At 36.6% G+C, this 23,989-nt stretch overlaps 1 protein-coding gene across 22 annotated transcripts in view; it reads right to left on the reverse strand.

Moving 5' to 3' along the window:
• GPHN (gephyrin) overlaps window positions 1-23,989 on the reverse strand; it is a 297,276-nt gene that overhangs the window by 24,393 nt on the left and 248,894 nt on the right. For all 22 annotated transcript variants that reach the window (XM_027708552.1, XM_027708654.1, XM_027708583.1 and 19 more), the window contains 6 exons: window positions 21,126-21,218; window positions 17,709-17,764; window positions 12,324-12,443; window positions 8,335-8,393; window positions 7,967-8,120; window positions 5,914-6,035 (listed from right to left, as the gene is read on the reverse strand). In XM_027708552.1, coding sequence (XP_027564353.1) covers window positions 5,914-6,035; window positions 7,967-8,120; window positions 8,335-8,393; window positions 12,324-12,443; window positions 17,709-17,764; window positions 21,126-21,218 — 604 coding nt within the window. The remainder of the gene's footprint in view (window positions 1-5,913; window positions 6,036-7,966; window positions 8,121-8,334; window positions 8,394-12,323; window positions 12,444-17,708; window positions 17,765-21,125; window positions 21,219-23,989) is intronic.

Consider the following 23,989-nt stretch of genomic DNA (forward strand, 5'->3'; position numbering starts at 1 on the left):
TGACACAGTGTTGTGTATTAGCTTTGCAACTGCCACTTCTACAACATGAAATTTTATAACCTGTCACACTACGTAGCTTCCTACTAGTACAGAAGATTCCCTGGGATTTTCACTGCCCCGTTTTGCAAGTTCTTTTTTCACCCCTGTTTTGGCTCAGATGTTTCTTTGTGTTTTCGGAATATGCGCATTAGACTAGATGACTTGTCAATAAGACAACTTACTTGAAGTTTTCCCTAATGATTACCAAGAGTTGTTGTGACAGATATTAAACATTTCTGCTTGAAAAGGAGAATATTCTTGACAGGGCACAATGAAGGAGACGAACTCCACATCTGAATCACCTGCAAACCATTACCCTGTGTCCCTGTGTTCATTAGTCTACGATCACACTATAACACCATCATTCTGTAAGCAGATCTAGAACTGAAGTCACTTTAGCAAAAACTAATATTGTGAGATTTAAGGCCTTTAACAAGCGTTTTCTTGCAGTCATTTTTAAAATGATACTACTACTACTACTATTGTTCACAGCATATTTGATTGTACCCAAGCTGGTGCAGGGAGAGGCTAGGATTCTGTGCCTGAATTCTGCCTGTAACTCATATTCTAACTCATATGATGATATATGTCAGGCTGATATTGCACGAGAAATTCTAGTGTTGGAGCAGTTTCTCTGCTTTTCTCCCTCCACTCCAGATGTTCCATCAGAATTATAATACTGGTAATTACATGCAACCCACACAAGTACAAAAGATTTAAACCTTTTTTGTTGGATGGCAAACATTCAAGAGGACTAAACCCTTGAATAAGATCTCAGTATCCCTTCCAAAATACGAAGGGACTCCTTCAAAGCCTTTATTTTAGAGATATTATAGAGTGATGCTGTCACAATAGCAAGGGTGATGTACCTGTCATTTAGAAGCTCTTTGTCAAGCAATATGTCAAAAAGGGGAGGTATATAAATAAAAGACTAAACACTTCTAATGTAGAAAAGCTCTCATTTTAGGATTTATCTCATACGATTTAGTAACTATTTGCATAAATTTTTAAAGCAAGTGAGCAGATAATGTGAATTTCCTAAATTTTTCTCCTAAGGAGAGAGAGATTCTTTCTCTCTTCACTGTGAAATCACAGGCTCATAAATGAAAATGCCGCTGGAAGCAGCTAATGTTATACATGTCTCTGAGAAAAATGATAAGGGAATTAGAAAATAGGGAAATGAACATAGAGAAGGGGGAAATGCACTCATGTAAACAAAGGTAAAAAGAGAGGAAACTGAATTCATTACATATGCAATCAAAATTCTTTAGCAAGTTTAATAAGAGAGTCTCTCATAGAAGAAAAGCCATCAAAATGGAAGATGACTTTCTAGAACAGAGGCCCAGAGCAGATTTTGCTAGGGCTAAACTATACACTTCAAACAAACAGTGGATAAAAAGAACAACACAAATGAAATAATCAGACACAAAAATATCCTGATAATTAGACTTCTATAAGTCAGATCAAAGTCTTGTTCTTATCAATGGATTTTAAAAAAACAAATAATTTAATAGACTATAGGCAAAGGAAATTAAATTAAAAGCCTTTTTAACTTGGTCTTGTTATTAGGAGGCAACACTCAAAAGTACATTGGAATACGAGCTTTAACTGGCCAGTTGTTTTTTTAATTTTTTAGCAAGTATTCTGAGATTCAGACAAAAATGTAAGACACAACAGTAAGAACAACAGGAGAATGGTTCTTCCTTTTCTTGGTTTTGCATTTGTTTCTTGTGTTTGGAGTAGTTCTAGAAATGGATATATCTTCCATTTCTACTCAGAGATGTGTGCTTTTCAAACAGCTTGGGTTTACTTGCTAAGAACACAAGAGAGAGAATTTTGGCTTCTAGCCAGACATAACTTCATGTATTGCATTTCCAGGTCTGTTCTTTTGTCCTACTGCTTTCTTCTAGGATTCCAACGCTATCTATGTGTTTTGGAATTGCTGTTTTTAATTTTTGAATGTTGAGTCATATACAATTTATGAGAACAGAAGCAAACAATGATAGAAATCATTAAAATGCTCCCAAAAGAAATAAAATATTGGTTTCAAAAGAAAATACACCTGTAGGCTAGGTGACACTCGAATGGTCAGTTCAAAATGTAACTTCACATATGATTAATATGCAAAAGTACTTTTAAAATGTTTCTAACAACTCTTCAGAAACCCACAGACATTCTGTGTGCTTCCCTATCCTTTCATATTCCCTCTTGGAATGTGTTTACATGTATCACAATCCTGGGCTTTGAAGCAGCTGGAAAAGCTATTTTTCTACCTAACCACCTCTGAGTGATTCATATGCTGAAATGACATATAAGAATACTGATCTCTAAGTTTGTCTTTGCAAATATTACTCTAAAACAATTTTCATGCTTGAATATTAGATCTGCAAATATGAACAGGATTCATTAAAAAAAAAAAGGAAAAAAACACTCTAAATCTAAAGTATGGGAAGGAAGAAATACATTACCAGGATACAATTAAAAAAAGAAAGTACAAGTTTTTAATTTTTCCTTCGGAAAAATATGTTTGCCAGTATTTTTACTGCACCCGTAGGTATTGCAGGCATTGCAGGCATATAAAATCTTTCTGTTTTTCAATTTCTGGATACATTTTATACATACAAAATGCACATATACATGAGTACACACAAACACACATAATCTATGGTTTAACTTCAGTAAACCATAAAACAGACACTGAAGGCTTGTTCATCTTTCCTACAAACATGTTAACTAAAGTGTCAAAATTTTACCCTTTGTAACATCTCTCTGTAAGTCTACTGCATTTGTTCAAGTGCCATGGTACTCCATCAAATCAGTCACGTTAGTGCAAAAGATATATACTGAAATATCCGTATGGGCAACATTCTGTTAAGTAGCTTTATTATGTAATGAAATAATGCCATACTTCTTACCAAACTAATTTACAGAATCAGATCTTCCTTTCAACTGAAACAGAACTGCAGATGCATTTAGCTGTATATATATGGATTGGGCATGTGAGTGTGGAAGAACTTTTAAGCAGAAGACTTTTAAGACTAAATCCTAGTATCAGGTGCAGAAGACTTTTGGCTAGGACAACAGTACTGAATAATTCTTTCAAAACTTACTGCAAAGTACAAAAGCACTCTAGAATTGGAGGCTCATTATGTCTATTCCATGAGCTAAAGTAACTACCTCTGGAGAAGTGATTCTGGAAGCATAAAACTAAAAAAAGCATGAAAGCAAAAGTTTAAAAAGAACTCTTACTACCTTTGCCAATGTAATACTATCTCAAGACTCAGAGATCATCTTAATAGTGAGGATTCAAAAGCATCAACTTCTTTCATAACTGAAAGCAAAGCTGCAGACATTGCTTTTGACTGATATATATGATTGCTGTCTGGTTTCCAGCTAGCATCTGACAAGTAAAAAAGGGTCACAAAACATATTTGTGAAAAACCAGAAAAGTAAAAAATTTCTCTTGGGCCTTAAATCTCACTACAAGAAAGACATTCTAAAGCTGGTGAATGGTCTGGAGCACAACTCCTATGAGAAGCAGCTGAGGGAGCTGGGGTTGTTTAGCCTGGAGAAAAGGAGGCTCAGGGGAGCTTTACTGCTCTCTACAACTACCTGAAAGAAGGTTGTGGACAGGTGGGGGTCGGTCTCTTCTCTAAGTAACTTGCGACAGGATGAGAGGAAGTGGCCTCAAGTTGCACCAGGGGAGGTTTAGATTGGATATTAGAAAAATGTCTTCATCAAAAGGATTATCAAGCATTGGAACAGGGTGCCCAGGGAAGTGATGGAATTTCCATCCCTGGAGGTATTTAAAGATGGCACTTTGGGATATAGTTTAGTGATGGACTTGGCAGTGCTGGGTTGGACTTGACGACCTGAAAGGTCTTCTTCAACCTAAATGATTGAATGATTCTAAAATTGGTTGCTATCTAGTACTGAGAGCTTTCAAGATTATTTATCTTCACAAACGCTCCATGCCTAGGAGGTCATAGAAAAAATTTCTGCAGGCAATGTAGTACAGTTTTGCACAATGACCTTAAGTTAAAATCTCCATTTGATAGTGTTGACTTTATAGCAAAGTTGAGACTATACTTATTTGATCACGACAAGGCCATAAAGAACAAACATGTTCACACTCCTATTGTTCCAGAGGGGACGACCAGGGAAAGCATCTTTTCCATTGGAATAACACATTATTAATGACAGTATGTAAGTTGTCATTGATGACAATATTCATAACAGTAGCTGTTACTTTTGGTCCTGAAGGTGGTAAAAAGTTCCACCTACAGTATTTTGCTGACTATCCTTCTTTTACATGTAGATAACTCTCAGGAGCTGAGAGCCTTTTCATGGCTTTTTTTTTTTTCTCAGCTATGCAAATCTAGAATCCATATATAACAGTTTTATTTGAAAACTTCACTACCTATGTTTTAAAGTTTAAAATGGTCCTTATAATATAGAAAACACTCTAGAGATTCAGGACATTCAGATACCATTCCTGGAAAGAGCAGTCTCACAAGTTTAGACTCTGTATGAAATTCCCACCTGAAATTGGAAGCATTCACGGGCAGGAGGTTTTTGATATTTATTGCTCTTTGGAACAGCAATGATGTTCTGCTAGGCCAGAAAAGCAAAAATGATGCCTGGATATAGCGAGAGTATCCAGAAGGGTTTGCTTTCCCTAAGATCACAACAACAATTGCCAGTTGTTGTTTATCACATTCCCTGTATGAATACCTCAAATACACCTGTATTTCCTGCAGCCACTAGACAGGTTAGTTAAACTACTGTAAAACCATGCAGTGGTTGGCTCATTCATATACTTTCTGTCAAGCTAGTGATGTTTTGGATTGAATATTGCACTAGGAAAGACTGGTTTTGAAATGACCTGCTCCCTTGCAGTAACCTTGTCTCCCTGGTTGGGACTTTGTCATCAATCACTGTGAAATGTGGGTGCTGAAATTCACTATCTCCCTTCTTTTTTTTTTTCATTTTGAACTACCCAGAAGGACAACCTGAAAAACTCCCTATCAGACCAAGTCTATCAGTTGGTTTGATACCCAAATTGAGAAACAAGAAAGCCTGTTTAAAGCCTCTAGGGCTAACAGATTGAGGAAATATGCTGAGGAACTCAAGTCATGGATGGCAGGCACTGCAGAGTCTTGCAAAGGACAAAAAACTGAACACTTCAATCACTTATCCTAGAGCTCTCAAGATAGGACTTCACTACCACTGGGAAACAAGGAGCAATCACTGTCAGATGAACAGAAAGACTGATCAGTAGGGTGCTACTCTGTGGCAATCAAAGTAAAGAGACCAGTAACTTTTTTTTTTTTTAAAAAAGCTCCTTTTAAATTCTTCCACATATTTCTGGAAATGTCAAGCAACATGCAGCAGTGGGGCCTTCCTGAAAACACAGTTACTCAGAATCTGACAAAATTTTATACTAAGTTAATTTTGGCATGGAAAATAAACTTGGAGAGAAACTTTCCTTCTCTGTTTATTGGATTAGAAAAAAAAGCATAGCTGCTGTAGAATTGTCTCATCTTATGTGTATTAAGTACAGTGCTTGGAATCATACTGCAGCAATAAATTCAAATTGCAGCAGTAATAGATATCTGTGTCAACAAACAGAAGGCAAAACAAAATAAACAATATTAAATAAAAACTTCTTCAAATGATTTGTCTTGATATTAGAAAAGACTTACTTATTTCTCTAACAAAAAGGGTGAAACACCTTCTCCAAGATGTGCCCTGTCACACCACTGTGACACTAGCAATGAGTGACATTTTCTCTGGTATTCCTTTTTTCCATGGATGCCATAAAGTGCATCGCATGAATATGAAGTGACATCTTTACTAACATGTGGTACTTACTTATCACCCACAATTCCCAAGTTGATTGTTGGATAGCCATGTTCTTGGATTGTAGCTAGGAGAGTTGAACGGTTACTGTCCCGAATCTTTCCTGGTAAGAGGTCATCTTCAGGATTCAGTAGCTATAAAACCAGAAACAGTCTTAGTCAATCTCCTTGGAATACTGTGCTTTTACACAAGTGAGAATTTTCTTTTTCAGATTGGACAGGATATTTTTAGACACACACATATCATAAAATATATGTAGAAAGTAATTTAGTGAATTTAAATTAATAATAATTAATATGTAAAGTACTTGTTTAGTCCAATCATCCATGTTGTTTCTTTCCTTCCTCTTGGTTCATGTCGGCAAAACCTTCTTTCTCATTATGAATACCTGGCTTCTAATCTCAAACATTAGCAATCAAAACAAAACAAAACAAGTTCCCAAGTTATTGCTTCTCTTTAAATAGTTTTAAAGGAACCTCATTGATGTTGCTAACTAGATTTAAAGGTATTAAAGGAAATTTTGAAGTTAATTGTCTACTTACCAATATGTTTTTTAAATACAACAATCTGCATTAACAGAGAGAAGCTTAAAGCTTAGTTCTTATATCAATTACTGTTTTGGAGGAAAAACTTTCTCTCAAGATGGTATCATGGCAATTGCCTTACATGTGTCATGTATTTTGGAAGCTACACTACAAAACATAGATATGTAAACATATGTTTTATATATATTAGGAACTCTTTTGTAGGACATAGAAGTACAATATTGACAGGAGATAAACAATAATACTACTAATAAGAATGTATCTGTCAAAATTACAGCCATAACATCATGTAGTAAGGTAAGAATACCCAAAGGCGGAGCAAGGCTAAATTTTATGTTTTGGCTAGCAGCTCTGTTTCTGTGCAGACTTTCATAGAATGTTTAAGAAACCCACTGTGCAGGATCTTTTTTAATATGAAACAAAAGAGAATGCCCACAAGGTAAAGGACCCTTTGATGACATATAAGAATCTACAATCATACAGAAGTTACTAATCAGCAAATCACCATCTCATCTCTAATCCTTGTAGCTCTGTGGATTTGTTCTTTAGTTAGCCTTATGTTTCCTGCATGCCAAACCCTGTCTATGCTACAAAAGCTGGCAAGATTCTGTCCCAGCAAAGCTGGCCTCAGCCACCCACAGTCACCTTCACTGGGATTGTGGAAGTTGTAAGGACATGGCCAGATGACAAAATTCAATATATCAGAAGTTTTCAAAATCTTTCAAAATTCAATATATTCCTGCTTTATGAGAATACAGCTATTGAGTTAATGTTTGTGTCTGTATTTCCAAAAGTTTGTCTCAAAGGACAGTCAAAACTTCACGCTGTCTTTAAACTTCAAGCTGACTTTACCTCAAATCACATGTTGTTTTGGTTTTGCCCTTCTATTCTTTCTCTGCCCTGCTGCGGGAAGGATTGAGCAGGCACAGTTGCTGGCCTGGGTCAACACACAACATATGTAAAAGTAGTAAATTAAGTTAATCTTGAACCTGATTTTTCTGATGTAGTTAAGACAAACCAATTAGAAAGCTGGTCTGGAGTTCTATCAACAGGAGAGAGTCTGAATTTCAACATATGCTACTTAGAAAAAATATTACGGCACAATACTACAGCAAGACATTTGGTAGTACTATTCAGTTTTTAAAGACAGGTTATCTGCCATTTGCACTACAGGTACAGAGGAGCGCTGCTCAAAAGAAACTACTCTTCCATCATGACTGACAGTATGAATTAAAACCCTGACTACTCCACAGGTTTTCCCTTGCTGGCAGGAGGAAAGCAGCTGGCACATGTTTGGATACATTATCAAAATTTTGGCAAAGATAGTGGGTGAGAACTGTGAGGGAGAAAACACAAGCAGCTGATCATGGCTTGATCCCCCACAGAAGTATCTCATGTCAGCATGAATTGCAGTTCAAAAAGTGAGTTTGCTTGGGAATAGGGTGGAAGTCACTATCCAAAACACTGTCCCAAAGAAGACATATTATTTCAGACCATAATTCTAAACAAACTTTTTTTACCTCATTCCCCGTTGACATTACTGCAACCACTGGAAACTTGTTAACTTCTACTTCGGTTACTCCAACAGTTGCTAAGAGACCAATCTCAGATGGACCCATGTGGGTTCCTTTAGCCAGCACACATTCACCTCTTTTAATGTCATGTCCTATAGGTCTGAAAATCATAGCACAGAAAAAAAACATGAAAGAGAAACAGAATGAGATTCAAAGTATCTTTCCTTGATTGGTCTTGCTCCAGGTGAGGAGTGTCCATGGATGTTCATTAGTCAGATTGTCAAAATATCTGTACTATTCATTAGAAAATGAGCTTAAAAATCAATAGCCTTTCTATTCCTTACAGAGATATTTTATTGTTTACGAATACAGACCTGATATCTTGGCCTGGTCGAGCTTGCACCAGGATTCGAACCTCTAGTTCTTCAGTGCCCTACAAAGACAAGGACATCAAATAGAGTCAGCTGAGCTATTCAAAGAAGATTAATGTTTAATTTGTCACAAGTCTACACAGCTTAAAGCACTCGTTACACTGAGACTTCATGGTTTAAGCATCATATTTCTCTCCTGATTTGTCTGTCAAGATTGTAATACAATGTATGCTAAAACTGAACAGCATTATAAGAAATTCTCTCTTTAATGAGCTCACCATGGAAGGGCCAGCACTGAGTATGTAGTTTTAGCTTCCTTTTTTTTTTTAATGATACTTGTGTGGGAAGAAGCTATATGATTTAGCTCTTTCAGGATTTTCATGTAGATTCCTGTAGCGGAAACTCCTATTTGAGAGCCTTGTACAAATCATAAAGAGGCTTATTCATCTTGTTTATTTACTGTGAACCAGAGACAGTGGCCTGAAAAGTGTGATGCATTTACTTCTTCAGAATGTCAATGGTCTCGTGATTCATTCAATACCAATAAATGGCATATGACCTATATTGTTAATATTTAATTTTAAGCCCTGCAAGTGGGTTGATGATATATACACTCAGCTTTGAGATAGTGCCAGACTGTCAGTAGCACTAAATCTAAACAGATTTTGTTTTTACATTATCATGTAGTGCTTCATATTTAAATACCTCAAAGTTATAAATCAGACACTAACATTAGAAGACAAACTAAGCATGTCAGAGTAATTTAGAATTTTTAGAGGTACAATAGTGTTGTATAGGACACTGGGACTTGTATCTTTTCTTAAAGGTTATATGGACAGCATTTTCTGAGTTCAAACTAAGTGCTTTAAACTTAAGTACCCAAAGTTCAAGTTAATAAATCTTTTATTACAGATTGTGATTCTGTTTACCTACTGTGAAAATTTAAACCCCTGAAAACCAGAAAATTACTAATTTAAAAAATTCTTACTTTATCCCAATATTTTCAAAATATGCTTTTATTGTAAATTCTGTTTCTTTAAACCTGCTCTTCTTGCATAAGAGAAGAGATGATTTTTGGCTCTGAGTGTTTAAAATGGCGTGCTGGTGCCCAGGATGGCCTTTTATCCCCCTTATTGCCATCTGAGGCTGTAAAAGCTCGTGATGAAAATTTGGGGCAATGGTTAGTCCAAGAATGATTTTATTTTTATGACACTCTGGAATGGTTGTCCAGTCATGAAGATTTGAAATTTCCATATCTTTGATAACATTTAAAGATAGATAGGAAGATTTTAAGGGAATCAAGAGGAGAGCCAATGATACATTTGAGTAATATAAAAGGTCCTATTTAGGACTCCTGGATTAGGGGAAACAAGAAAATAAAGGCTTCTGAGAAATTCAGTAATCCCAGGTTTGAAAAGCACCATGGAAAGTGTGACTGTGGACAATATGTTGACGTGCAGAGACTGTTATTTATGGAACTGATGGATATCTGAGAATCCTTAAGGAATATGAGACAACTCAAGGTGGCTAAAGATAGGGCTTGCAGAGAGGTATGGCATTTTGCTGAGACCATCTTTCATTTGGTGTGTGTCAGGTAGCTTTCTTCTTGCTGTGTATTAATATATTTTGAACTATGTCTGAGTGGTTTGTTCTGATGGTTGTTAACAGTCAGCATCCATAGTGACGCTTGGTCTTTTTCTGGTTGATCACACTGGACTCCTTTCTCCTACAAGGTGACATAAAACCTCAAAATGAAAAGGATGTAGATATGTTTCTCAATTATTGTGCATTTGGCAAGCTGATGAGAATTTTTCTACTTGATGGATAATTGTAATTCCTTTCAAGCCTATGACTTCTACAGTCATTTGGGGAATGCTTGCTATGAAATTTAAGTACTGGTACCACAACCAGAAGTGAAGGAGTTCCTTTTAAAAATAATCTCTTTTCATAAGAACATTTTTTAAATATTAGAGATTTAATTTCAGTTAAATCCCAGCCCTGAAGGAGTTCTTAACACTAAAAAGAAAAATATTCTTGGTGCAGCCACCCAGACATGAAAAGGGAGAGAAAAAAATAACATATTAATTAAACTATACTAATTATTATGAGCGGGATTAGCAGAGTGGCATATTCAAAGACAAGCTGAAACTGAAGAATTCTACCTCACACTTAGATGCAGAAAAAAGTTGAAAGTGGCTGACCATTCATGAAAAAATTCAGAGTTTAAGCACATAGCCAGATAACCTGTTCTCACATGCAGAGGAGAACACGTACATAAGAAGTGGAAGACAAGACAGAGACATCCAAAGAAGTAGAAAATACCAGGTTATCATGTATGTTGTTCTGCAATGTGATAGTCCTCTCATGATGAGGTGGGCAATGGCCACAAAAAACTTGCTCACTAAGGCTAATGGAATGAGTAATAAGCAGTGAAGGCAATGGTGTACTTTACAGGATGATATAATCTATACAAACACATCTGTAACCTCAGAGCAGGACTGACTCAATAATTTCTCTGACAAGAAGAAGGACAGCCTAGACAGCTTGCTGAGTTCATTAGATGTAAAGATATATACTATATTTATACTATATATATATACTATACATTTATAATGATAAGGCATGAGAAAGGATCATGAGAGTATGTTTCAGTTTTTGCTGTCTTCATCAGCTCTGAACACTAGAATTCATCTGCTTATAGCCCGGCTGCAATCAAAAGATAGCACAGAGATATGGTGAAATGGAACACCTTGTCAGAACAGCAGCAGAAGAGCAAAGACTGATTTGAGCAGAGAACCATACACATAGTTCATTCCAAAACTGAACTTGGAAGTTGTGCCAATAAGAGACATATCTTGCCTTAAAATCTCTCAGAGGGCAGCAAACGTGATGATGGTATCCTGAAATCACAGCTGGGTAAGTGAAAGTAATGATTCAGAAAGAATTCTCTGAACACAAAGGAAGTCCAAGATGGACTCTTTGCAATAACGGTGTTTATAGAGAGCTCCTGGGTTTCGTAAAAAGCACAATTTACTTTGTTAAGACAACTGTGCATACAGAATTAGTACTACATATTTTTTCTGTGGTATTTTGCAGCATCTGTAAGGTAGTGCACTAATATGATTTACAGGTATACTGGAAAATCTGTTCAAGTCAAATAGAGTTAAGTTTACATTCTGGGGGCATATGCACCTTACCCACTTCCTGAAGATTTTCCTTCATTTTCAGAGGTCTTAAATTTATCAATTTTCTCATTTTAAAGGAGCACAAAGGTCTATTTAAAAAAATTAGTTGTGGTTTAAAAAAATTTGGGAGACACTTACTTCCCCTGTTTCATAAGAAAACCCCTTATTCTAAACAGATGCCTTGGAAGGTATGCATACAAGACATTCTCCCAAATCCACCAAATTCACCTTTGTTGAAATAAGACCAATTCTGATAATACAGAATTATCTTCATAACATAGTTCAAAAGAACTGAAGTCATCCCATGGATTTTGCAGCACTTAAAACAGTTCACTTTCCCACAGAAAACCATATTCAGCTTTAATTACAGCAGCAGTATTGCTGCACTGTAATATTTCAATGTATTATTCTGGGATCAATATGTAATTTAAGAAAACTTTTCCCCTTCTTGCTTGGTGAGATTGCCACTACTCTGTATTTTAAAATGTGAATACAGTAGGCACTCAAATTGGACTGTAGTCATGAATCTCCAGAAGGCATTTGCCTTTCACTCAAATCATGCTCCCAAGTGTTTTGGTGTCAGCATTTTTTTGATGAAAAATCAGTCTGAACAGGTAGGTCTGTGGCACTGTTATCACAGCCTGAAAAAGTGAGAATTGCCACTAGGAACCCATGCAAAAATCCTCAAACTTCTGAGACTATTGAAGAGCTTTTCTGTAGAACAATCTTTCATATTTACAGGATTGTATCGTGAGCCATTTTCTGCTGAACACAAAAGAAAAATGAGGTTTTTAACTTGTGACTCACATCATCTGATTCCCTGATGAGCTCTGTATCTTCCACTTGCACCACTGCATCAGCACCGCACGGAATTGGAGCACCGGTTGTAACGCGCATTACCTGACCAGGCATCACAGTCTGTGTTGGCTGAAAAATAAAAAACCAGAAACTAATCTACTTCTGAAAAGAACACTTTCAAACCACTTGAATTTTATGCAAATAATCTGAAAGACTAGAATTCTCACTTGCAGCATGACTTGATATACTGCGAGTGGTATCAACAGGTATAATAAACTCCAATGTATTTAAAGATCATTAGGTCTTTGCTTCACATCTGGCTTTATTTATGTGGTAGTATATTAGGTGGCTTCAGTTTTTTCCCCTTAGATTTCTATCACAAGAATAACTTTCAGAAGAAGCAAGATACTGATACTCTGGTTGGCTCAGAAAAATAACTGGCTCAGAAATTTAGCAGTAGATTCCTCCTTGAAACTTAGATGTGGAAAAACCTAGTAATTCTCTGTGCATATATATGTTTTGTAGAGTACTCTAGTCCCCAGGGTTGAAATTTATGTGCTTTGGTTTGGTTGGGTTTTTGGTCTGTTTTGTTTTACCAGCACACTGTATATGAAAAACCAACCAACCATAGCAATGTAACCAGTTGCTTCATTTTTAAGCAGATTTCTTCACACTGAGAGACAGCTCAATACTAGTTCACAGAGAATATCTATCTTTGTCAGGGTCAGTTTAGCAGAGCATAAAATTGATAATGTTCTACAATTATATGAAGTCACAGAACATTAAAAATTTCAGCAGAAGCAATGCAAAGAATAGAAAAACATCAGAACAACATGATAAAACAAATGACTTGTTTTTAATAATATTTCTCACCAGGCAAACTATTTTAACATACACTTTTAAAAATCCAGAGTAAAACTGTAATTTGACAATAACTACTTAATAAATAAATAAATAAATAAAAGAAAAATTTCTAAAAAAATGCATTTAAAGAAGCTGATATGATGACAGCACTGCTGGCTCCCCATGGCACTGTAAGTAAGCCTGACTTGTTTAGGCTTTACTGTTATTAGTGAACATGTGCTACACACAGACCTACACAGCTGTGATCAAAGCACATATAATTCATGTGCAGATTGACTCTATATTCCATATGCAGCATTGGAATATATCCAGGCCTTCTCAAACTGTGATTAGCACATATTTGACAGCAATCCACAGGCCTGCAGGCAGTACTGCCCAAGTACTGTTACCTGTCCTGCCCAGCAGTTCTTTACTCCATGACTTTTGACAGGAGGCTATTGACACCTGCAAACTCTAGATCACTGGCCAATATTTCAGCTGCGTAAAGCTGTTTGCCTTGCCCATTCTTCTACTCCACTTTAGCATTGTCATAGCCTCTAAAAGGTATTACTTAGAAATGTGTGTATTTCAAAGACTATTTATTGGGACAGAAGCCCTAGGAAAGGGCTGGGAATGGTCTGTACCTGGCTTACCACAGATCACAGTGACCTATGTATCCCAAGAAACAACTGAGCCTGGAGCTGATTGAATCTTGACTCTTTTCTACAGGCAATGTAAATCTAACATCCTTCAAGAACATAAATCAAATGCTAAAATAAATTTTTAAAAAATCACACTTGCCATATGTCATGGTTAGTGTGTTTTTAGGGCAAGATTCATGCTATCCTAAAGTAGATATCCAAACCAGATGACATAAAAATCCTACTTTTTAAAAATAGTATTTATTTCCCACCACAGACTATGCAAGGAGCTGTGGATGGATAGCAGATACCACCATTTATGCTGAGGCTGCTTAAAAGGGAAAATAATGTTGTCTAGTGTGTTATTTTGATTTTTATGAAAAGAAATGTTGCAAAAGGCAAAGCTTATGCCTTCGATTATGGGAGCTGTTCTGCATATTGTTGTAGATATAATCTAAAGATTTATTACAAATAGGTTATATTGGTTTGAACTAAGTATCGCTGACTGGTGACAATTTTCAGAGGAACAATGTATTACATAAAAAATGTCTCCCATTTAAAAAGCGCCACAAAGAATACAAAATGTCTACACTTACTGCCACAAATCAGTGCCTATGGTGATAAAATGTGATGTAACTAACTGTGTTTTTGGAGTTTACTATTAGATGAGTTAATTTTTTGAGATGCAATGATGTGATACATTTAAACAAATTTATGATACAATAACAATTGCTGTTAGAATTAGTTATGTTGCTTATATATTTAATTTCCTTTTTGCCCACTGGGAATTTGATCAGATTAACTTTATGAACAAAATTCAACCATCATATTTGCGTGTGAATCTCCAGGGCTGTGTTATTCTGTGCTAGAGACTATGAAGATAAAGAAATGATTGCTTCTTAGAAATTAATATACAACAATTTCACAGAAGCTCGTTTAAAGGCCTTTGAGATCTCGCTTTTACCTGGAATAGGGCAATACTGGTTTCTGCCCTTTGCCTTCATCAGTGATAATCTACTCAATTTTAGTCACTGAATAAAACCCAGAAATAATCTACTAAGCACAGCCTCCATCTCAGGCATTTTCTCTTACATGATTACACCTCTCCTGTGTGATTTACAATGAGCCACGCTCCTTTCTGTAAAAACATACAAGTCGGTGGAACCAGGGAAAATGTCTGTTTTTCATCCTGTATTGTAACTGCCTAGTCACAGTGCCTCTTACAAACATCTTTAGAAAGTCTCGCAGGAAATGTTATGCTCCAACTATGTAAGTCTATAGGAAGAAAACCAATCTTCCCCATCTGTTTCAAAGGCTGTGTGGATGGCTTGTCACTAGTCATCTCAAGTGTGCCCTAATCTTCCCAAAGCAGGATAGTGTCTGAAAGTTTTCCTTGATACAAAATAAAAAATGGTTGTTAACATGAACATGATCACCTGGAAATGGAATTCAGAAAACAGTACATAATTTAAAAACTGATACAGAAATGTCCAACTTGGCTATATGGCCTCCCAGCAGTTCTCAGTCCCATTTTTTTCATTTTTACTTAGTACTTACATAACCTTTTTCCCTACAGGAGGAGCCAAACCTAAAACCATTTTGAACTCCCTGCTGTGAATCATTCTGTTAATTGGTCTGTAACATGAAAGGCAGAATGTTGCTGCTGACAGTGGCTGAAGGGTGAAATGAGACTGAGGAGCCTTTCAAGGCTATAAATAATTTCTTCCGAAGGAGATGAACCTGAAGATGTGTTGGCCCAAGAAAAAAACTTTGACCAATTATTCAGAGGTCAACAGCCTCGTTTTTCTAACTTGCCACTGCTATTTCCAGAAATACGCTCTCTCTGCATGCTTCCTCCCACCCAATTTTTGTTCCTTGCCAGAGAGGTTTCCTATTCCCAGTAATCTGGGAGGACAGACTGTCCCTGAAGAGGGACATTTGTGAGCTCTTGAACTTTGTAGGAGGGAAGCAAGTTCCCATTTGCCCTTTTATCTTTTGTACAAACCTGCTGAACTGATTAGGACACTGAAACACTTTAGACCTCTAATGGGCAGTCCTCCCCACTAGAGACAGCTTCAACAGTACTGCTTTCAAGCACCACTGTGCTGTGATAATATAATGGCCAGTCTTCGCGAACGAAGATCTGGGGAAAGGTCTTTTACCTTTCCAGCCTGCGCAATGGATTTTTTAGGTGAGACACAGCCTGTGCTGAACTGAGCCCACCCTTTAATCCTAAGGTTCATCTGCCGGGGCCAAGCAAGCTTGGACAATGGCAGTGAGGTCCTCAGGACGTAGGTTTGTTTAGAGTGACCTTCTCATAGATGGATGGCCTCACAGGGCTAACGGGTTCCATCTGCCCGGGAGACCGAGGAATCGAACCCGGGTCGCAGCAGTGAGAGTCCTGCATGCTAACCACTAGGCCACCAGGGGTCTCCCTGTGCTGTGATATTTAACTAGCAAAATGATGATATTGATGACAGGGGAATAATGATAGGAGTGATAATTCAGCGGGTTGCTCTGCTGGTTCTTGCTATTTTATAGTGTCCATAGAAAGGGTTTCTGGACTAATGCTTGAAAATGCAGTCAAGAAGGGTTAAAAATACAAGGCAGGTTAAAAAAATTCTGAATTCATTAGTTTGCCCATTTTTTTTTTTTTTTTAGAATTTAAAGTAGTTTTTACATATTTTGTACTACAGATTCATTAATCCAAGTTCACATGAATATCAGTATTGAGAAGGTGTCTGTTATACCAAAGTATAATTCATGATGACGGATGGGACTTAAAGCAAAAATAATTTTCACAGTTCTCTGTATCTGTCATGATTAGCCAAATTAAAAGTCTGTTACACATACAGAGGCAGTTCAGCTCCATTTAAAAAAAATTGAATAATCCTGCAACTGGTAATACTTCTAAAACCTGACACAACTTTTGAAATATGTCAATTGTACTTGGATTTTTTTTGTTTAGAAGTCAAAATGGACACACTAAAATCCTCATTAAAACCAATCAATCCTTTGTTTTGCCTTCTACTTTTCCCCTTTCTCCATCATTTCACATACAGCACACAGAATTATAAACGGGGACTTGAAATAGCTGGAGAAATATTTTAGATTAACTTCTGCTTTCCTAAACAGAAGGTGGCAGGTAGGATTAAATTGACAGAATAACAGTGGTTGAACATAACTGATTTTTTTCCTATTACCCCAGTATTAATACAGGAATTTCATGAAATGTAGTCTTGAGTTTGAGAGCAAATTACAAATTGTGTCTATATATGTATATTTGTAGAGCACAGCAGGTCACAAATGGGTCCTGCCTCAACTTGCTCTTGAAATCAATCCACACATCTGCTAAGGTGCACAAACACTCTTCTCAAACCAATCTCAAACAAGGCTGCTGCCAGGCTTCCTCAAGATTGTTCTGATCATTATTTATCCTTAGAAACTTCATGCTAAATTTTTACACTTCATTTTGCAGGTATCAGTGTGGAACATGCAAGCATCTTATGGAAACAGTTATTGGGCTGACACCCTTTAAAAATCTGTCAGCAAGAAGAGGTTAAATTAGGCTTTTCTGTGTTCATGAATAGTTCAGCAACTAGAAATCTTATGTCCCCAAACATTGTACTAGGGCAGACCATTACTCTGTGCACTCCTATCAGACATGTCAGCACAATGCTCTGAAGTATTTTGGGATATCCTTGTTAGTTCCTTACGTAACTGTACTACCTCACTTTCTGAAATCACGTCCCAAGGCACATAGCAGGAGGGTCAGTACAGCTGTGTCCTAGTTCATGCCACATCCAAGAATACTGAATTTTGGAGCACTAGGAAGACTTGTAAAAAGACAAAGCAAAATATTACAGAAGAAAAATATATAAAAAAGAAAGAAAAAGGAAACTGTGCTCACCTGCTCACCGGCCTGGGATTCCCCTATGATGAATCGATCTCCCGGGCCATCAGCAGCTGTTAAGATGGACAATACAAATGGTAAAAGATGAACCAAAACAAATGATGACATTATAAATTAAGAATGGGAGAAATAAAGATGATTTAAGATTCAGTTCTTCAGTGTCAGCATGACTAAGGTTATAGAAGTTTTGAAAACATTTTACATTTTAGGTCCTTTGAGTTGTATTTATTATTTTGAAAATTACAGGTTCTAGAGAACAGAGTATTTTTAACTAAAAAATTTCTGGGCAATATGGGGTCAAGTAAATGAAGATTAGGAGGAATTACATTAATAACAAAGATTTAAGAGTGTTCATGAGATTATTTTTATAAAAATTTCCACCGTGAGCAAATCTTTTTTAAATGAAAGCAACACAGGGGAATCACATGTTTCGCAAGTGTATTATGCACTTCTTTTTCTAGACAACAATGGAATATTGACATTTCTAGATTCTATCTCTATCTTTGGAGGAAAATATGGAAAAGTGCAATGATTACAGACTGCATAGATCACCACACAGTCGTGAAGAGGAATAGGGCTAAGATAATGCAATCTGGACTGACACATTAGAACTTTGAGTCCTGTTTCTTTCTGTAACTTCAGATTAGCACTGATCTAGCTACCTTACACTTCTCATTGAAGCAATACTGAAAATTAGGAGTCAGAGATCACTGATTTAACAAGTCTCCAGGACTTCCAATTTAGCAAATCTGTACTTTTACAGGGACAAAAAAGGCACTATTACTTATGAAATTTAAACTCCTGACTGCCTCAAAGGTCTTTCAGGAAGTTGCATTCATGGTATTACAGGCTTTACGATGATGTAAAGCATGTATGAAGCACAAGCAACTTTGGCTTTCCAAGCACAGCTGTCATGCTGCCAAGAGTGGTCAGAAAACCTGGGTTTGTATGATCACAAATATGTATTATTATTAATTTTAAATCTGTAGCTGTCAAAAGTTGATTTACCAGAGATGAAGTCTTATCAGTGACAACCGTTATCTTAATACGTTCTGTTTTACTTCAAGAGCCCTGAATATACACCTAGATAACCTTATATTGAGAAGAACTGCTTTCAGGAAGGATGCTCATTCAGCCTGCATAATGATTTATCACATTTGTACTCAGGCACTGGCTGCAGCTTTGCAGATAATTATCTATGGTACTTAGTCATGTTTGAAGACTAATAATTAACGTAACTTTAAAAGCCTATCAAACATACCAATCTATGAGCTTTAGAACAAAATCTAAAATAAGAAAGTAGAAAAGCACTTTTCAACTAGTTGTCCTTGAATAATGCATTTAATACTAGTGAAAACAGTTGTCAGACCTTCACTGAAAAAAATGCACTTGGATGATCCAGCAAAAGAAGAGAAAGAAATCCCTAATAGCAAAATTATTTTAAATCTGATAAAATACTACTGAATTAGATTTTATTTCCCCACTGGTAATAATATGAAGACAAAGTTTGTAGATGATGTACAACTGACATAACTTGAAAAAAGGACAAGGTTTTGGGCAGACAGGTTTATGTCACTGAAAGTTAATCCTTAATTTTTTTGTACGAAATATCCAATAGTTAATATTGTATTTAATATTGTCTCTGCCTACAAGCGTTTTTTTTCATATCCTAAGATAACAGGTCACCCTCTAGAAAGTCTTTTCCAGTGTTTGACCACCCTCTTGGTAAAGAAATGTTTCCCAGTGTCAAGTCTAAAGCTCCCCTGGCACAGCTTTGAACTGTTTCCACACATCCTGTCACTGGACACCAGCAAGAAGAGATCAACACCTCCCTCTCCCACTCCTCAGGAAGCTGTAGAGAGCTGTGAGGTCACCTCTGAGCCTCCTTTTCTTCAAACTAGACAAACCCAAACTCCTCAGCTGCTCCTCATAGGACATTTCTTCCAATCCTTTCACTCAGCTCTGGACACACTCAAATATTTCAGTTTTACTCTACTTGAATCCACTGCAAAAATTAGGGTCCTGTGTGTTGTTTCTGACAGTTGTTGAAGACAGTGTTCACGATCATTCTGTTCATTCTGCATGTTTACTCAGATTGTACTTGTGCTTTCCCTTACCCTGCAGCAATCAGGTTGCAAGACAGCATTTGCTTGATCCCAAGGCCCTTGTCACTCAGCGTTCTACTCAGAGCTCACCCTCTGAGCTTTTTTCAGTGTCACATAACCTGTATTTCTCTGGCTACATCTGCACTCCCATTTTGGTCTGCCTGTCTCTCACACATAGACCACAGACAGCTGCAAACTCATCTTGTAGACCTCAAATTTTATTTTTATATCAAATCTACGTGGAAGCTATTGGACTACATCCATTGCCTGCGTTTTCAGACTATTTCATGGACAGTTGCTTTCCACTGTTTCAGCTGCCAGCAACAAAAAGGATATTTTAATGTCCCCAGAAGGAAGTTGGGTATTGTGTACAAATTTCAACACGGTGTTACAACGATTCGACTGCTACCACGATTAAATCACTACTAGTATAATGTTCAATCCTGTATATTTTAAATTTTCTTCATAGATATCTGAGGTGAGCATCATTAGTGTTACTTTACAAAGAAAAAAACTGATGCACAGAGAAGCAACTGGCTCAAAATGATGCAGCACTTCGTGGCAAAGCACAGTATGAATTCAGGTCTCCTGGGAAACCATATTCACTGCTTGCAATGAGTAAAGTCACGCTACTCATTTTCACAGAATACTTCACTGAATATTCTGAGTTGGAAGGGACCCACAAGGATCGTCGAGTTCAGCTCTTAAGTGGCCCATACAGAGATCAAACCCACAACTTTAGTGTTATTAGCACCATGTTCTAACCAACTGAGCTAATCTCAGGGTCATATATGGCAGCTGCAATATTTTTAAAGTAAAAATCAGTTCTTCTTTTGAGGTGTGTCCATAAAAGAACATTCTTGTAAGTTTTTTAAAAAATTCTCTAATGCAATCAATAAAATATTCACTAATAGGAAGTTGGATCTGTAATAGTTCAAGAAAGTAACAGATATGTAAGAAAATCCCCATTAAATCAACAACAGAAGAATACAAAAAGAATCTGTAATTCAGAAACAGATGTTCCATTAATCTCCTGAATTCTTAAGGAAAGGCAAGAAATGTACTAGCAACAGAGCTAGTCTATGAGCACACATGGATGTACATTTGCTTGTGGACATATATATCCACTTAAAAGATCTGAACTCAGCTTTATGGCCTTCCTTCAAGACAGTTGCATTCTATGTAACTGTGACTTCAGCAACAATCTGAATCAAATCTAAAGGAAAATAACCATTGCTGGATCCAAAACAGGTGAACTAACATGTTACAAAGTGGTTTTCCAGACACTGTCTACAAAGTGAGTGTTTACCTCTGACAGCGTAGCCATCTTTTACTGATGCTGGAAATGGTGGTAGATTATCTTTTGCATATACATCTTGAGCAAGGACTCGGCCCATTCCATCTAGAAAAGAGAAAAGACCATGCTCCATGTCATTACAGCTAGTGAAAGGGGGAAAAAAGTTAACAGCCATGTGCTCTGATAGGTGAAATGCGTATGTATGGGACACATAGATCTCTCCGGCTTTTGATTTTTGCCTCTACATAAAAGAAAAAAGACTGGAGTCTGAAAGTACTGATAAAGGATTTGTTCAGTAAGTCTGTGCTCCTGGTTATGGTTAAATTGCTCATAGTAGATTTGAATGCCAAGTATCCAAACCCAAAGGTTTGGATAAAAGCTCTGATGTAGGGTCAGACAGAAAAACAAGTATTTCCTTCTTTAAGACAAGTTTTTCTCCTGAGATCTTTTAAAATTATGTATTTTCCTTTATTTAAATTTTTATAAAATTTCTTTTTTAAAAGCTTTTAAAATGACATTTCAGAAATGAATCTTGTGTGCAAAAGGTGAGAGGTGATGGATTGAGGACTCGACAGTAACAATGGACAAGTTTTCATAAATTGACAAAAGTTTTGCAATAGACTAGCTTTGCCTAATTGCTGAGAGCATTTCTGCTTAATGGAGGGTGAGTGAACATAAGTGTCAGGATTATTTATGTAAATTTACACTGTTATAGTTCTAAATATTTTAATAGCTGTTTCAAACAGACTCTTTCCCTTCACTTAGTGACTATGGCTGATGAGTTGTAATTTGGCTCAGCTTCCCTGTAGAGACTGATATGAATTACTTCACCCTCAGTCAAGTGGCTGGTACTTTTATGGCACCAGCAAGAGCCTTTTTTTAGTGTAATGTGGAACAGAATGGAAAATATGTAACTTACCCCTTCATACAATGTAAGCATGAAAAAGCATATTTATTACATGTGTGATTAGATGGATTGGAAAGGGGTATATGGGTCAGAACTACTGAGATCGGCTTGATTCTGGTATGTCTAAGTAGAAGAAGGGAAGCTCAGCTCATAATAGAGGCCACTGTTCCTAGGGTGCACAGGAAGGCAATATCCAGCTGAAAGTATGAAGGAATGAGAGGATGCATGAATATTTCTACCAGGAGAATTTGCATGGGTATGTGCTTTAGAGATTATGGTCTTTGAGACACACCGAAAAAGAGACATGCATGAAGTATGTTTCTTATTTTACAGACAGGGAAATCAATGTGGTTCTAGATTCCTTGGGAAGGCAGAAGGCTTAACACTGCACACTAAATGGACAGGTTCTGTTAAAAAGTGCACATACTCGATTTGAAAGTGTTCAGCTCCAGTGAAGTGGTATTATAATGAAGATTTTACGTATTAATACAAAGTGATTTAGCTAGCAATTAATTATCATAACTATAACATCATTGTGTTCACATCCATATGTATTAACTTTCAGCCTGAATTTAATATTCACGTTGCATTTCTGAAATAAGTATTGCCATGAAAATGCTGATAAAACCTGTTAAAGCAACTAGAAAAGCACCTTTGTGATGGACATTAATTCACCTGTGCATTACTGCGTATCACTGCCTGTGATACACAGTATACAAGTTATTAAAAGTTCACAAAAGCTCATACACTTACACTGAATAGAAGAATGCAGAAACAGACATTTAAATAAAAGCACAGAAAAGGCAGCTATCAAAGGCCTAGTAAAAACACCCTTTGTTCCAAGATGCATGAAATCTCATACAAAAGTGATACTTCTAATTTTAGCAGGCATGTTGTGTCTTCCTTTTGCTTCTTGTCTGCATGCAAAATCACACCAATTAGATCAAAGTTGAACAGTATGTTCTTGGCAGAATGCCAAGAAAGGAATAAATGGGCAGCCAGTAATGGGAATGAATTTCATTACAGGGAGAAAAATGTTAGAATTACTTGGTGAAGCAGCCTTAGGCATTTAAAAATGAAGCAAGTCAGCAACTTGGACAATCTGAAAAGTACCTCTGTACTCTCTTTTACTTAAGCAATTATTCTAAAAATACAGTTTGACCTTATTTTGATTAACTGTAATTCAAAAAGATGTTCTGAATTATTTTAATGTCATCAAACTACCCCTTGTGATGCCCATAGCTTTTAACATAAAATGGAGAACTACATTAAACTCACTTTTCAAATGTGGCTATTTGCTAAAGCTTAGGTGATGGCACTGGTACAGTTCTGCAAAAAACTTTGGTTTCTCAGGGTATTGATACTGGGGCACAGCAAATAGACAGATCTTGTACTAAAGGTGATGGATTTTGTAAATACTGCCCTGGTAGCACTTCACTGTGATATGAAAAGTCAATGCTATAAAAAAAATCAGCTAGGCTCTTGGACTAGACCTGCTCTGTTCTCAGGCTTAAGCTTATGCTTAAGCTCAAAAAGTGTAGATTGCTTCTGCACTGCACTTTTATTATCAATTAAACTTCTGTATCTTCTTAGTTTCAGAAGAATAATCATAATCATGTTGTCTAAAAGCTTATATGTGTACAGAGCTATGCTCAGGTAACTAAATTTAGTTGAAATAAAAGGCTAATTGGGGGCTTCATACCAGATATCAATGATGGCAGGTGGGAAATATGCTTCAGATGCCTTTGGTTTATGGCAGTTCTGTAAAATGTTTTAGGACTGTCCATTTTTTATTTTAATATGAAAGAGGTTAAATGATCTATTGAGTCACTGAGCAACACATTTACCAATGTGAAAGTCATGTTTAAAAGATTACTTATCCTCCCCCTCATGTTAGGAGAGAATAGATAGATTTGAGAGACTGCAGCATACTTTGACTTAATCAATAATAAAATCAGGACTTTACTGA

Source organism: Neopelma chrysocephalum, unplaced genomic scaffold, assembly GCF_003984885.1.
Source record: "Neopelma chrysocephalum unplaced genomic scaffold, ASM398488v2 Primary Assembly neopelma1_24, whole genome shotgun sequence".
NCBI lineage: Eukaryota > Metazoa > Chordata > Aves > Passeriformes > Pipridae > Neopelma > Neopelma chrysocephalum.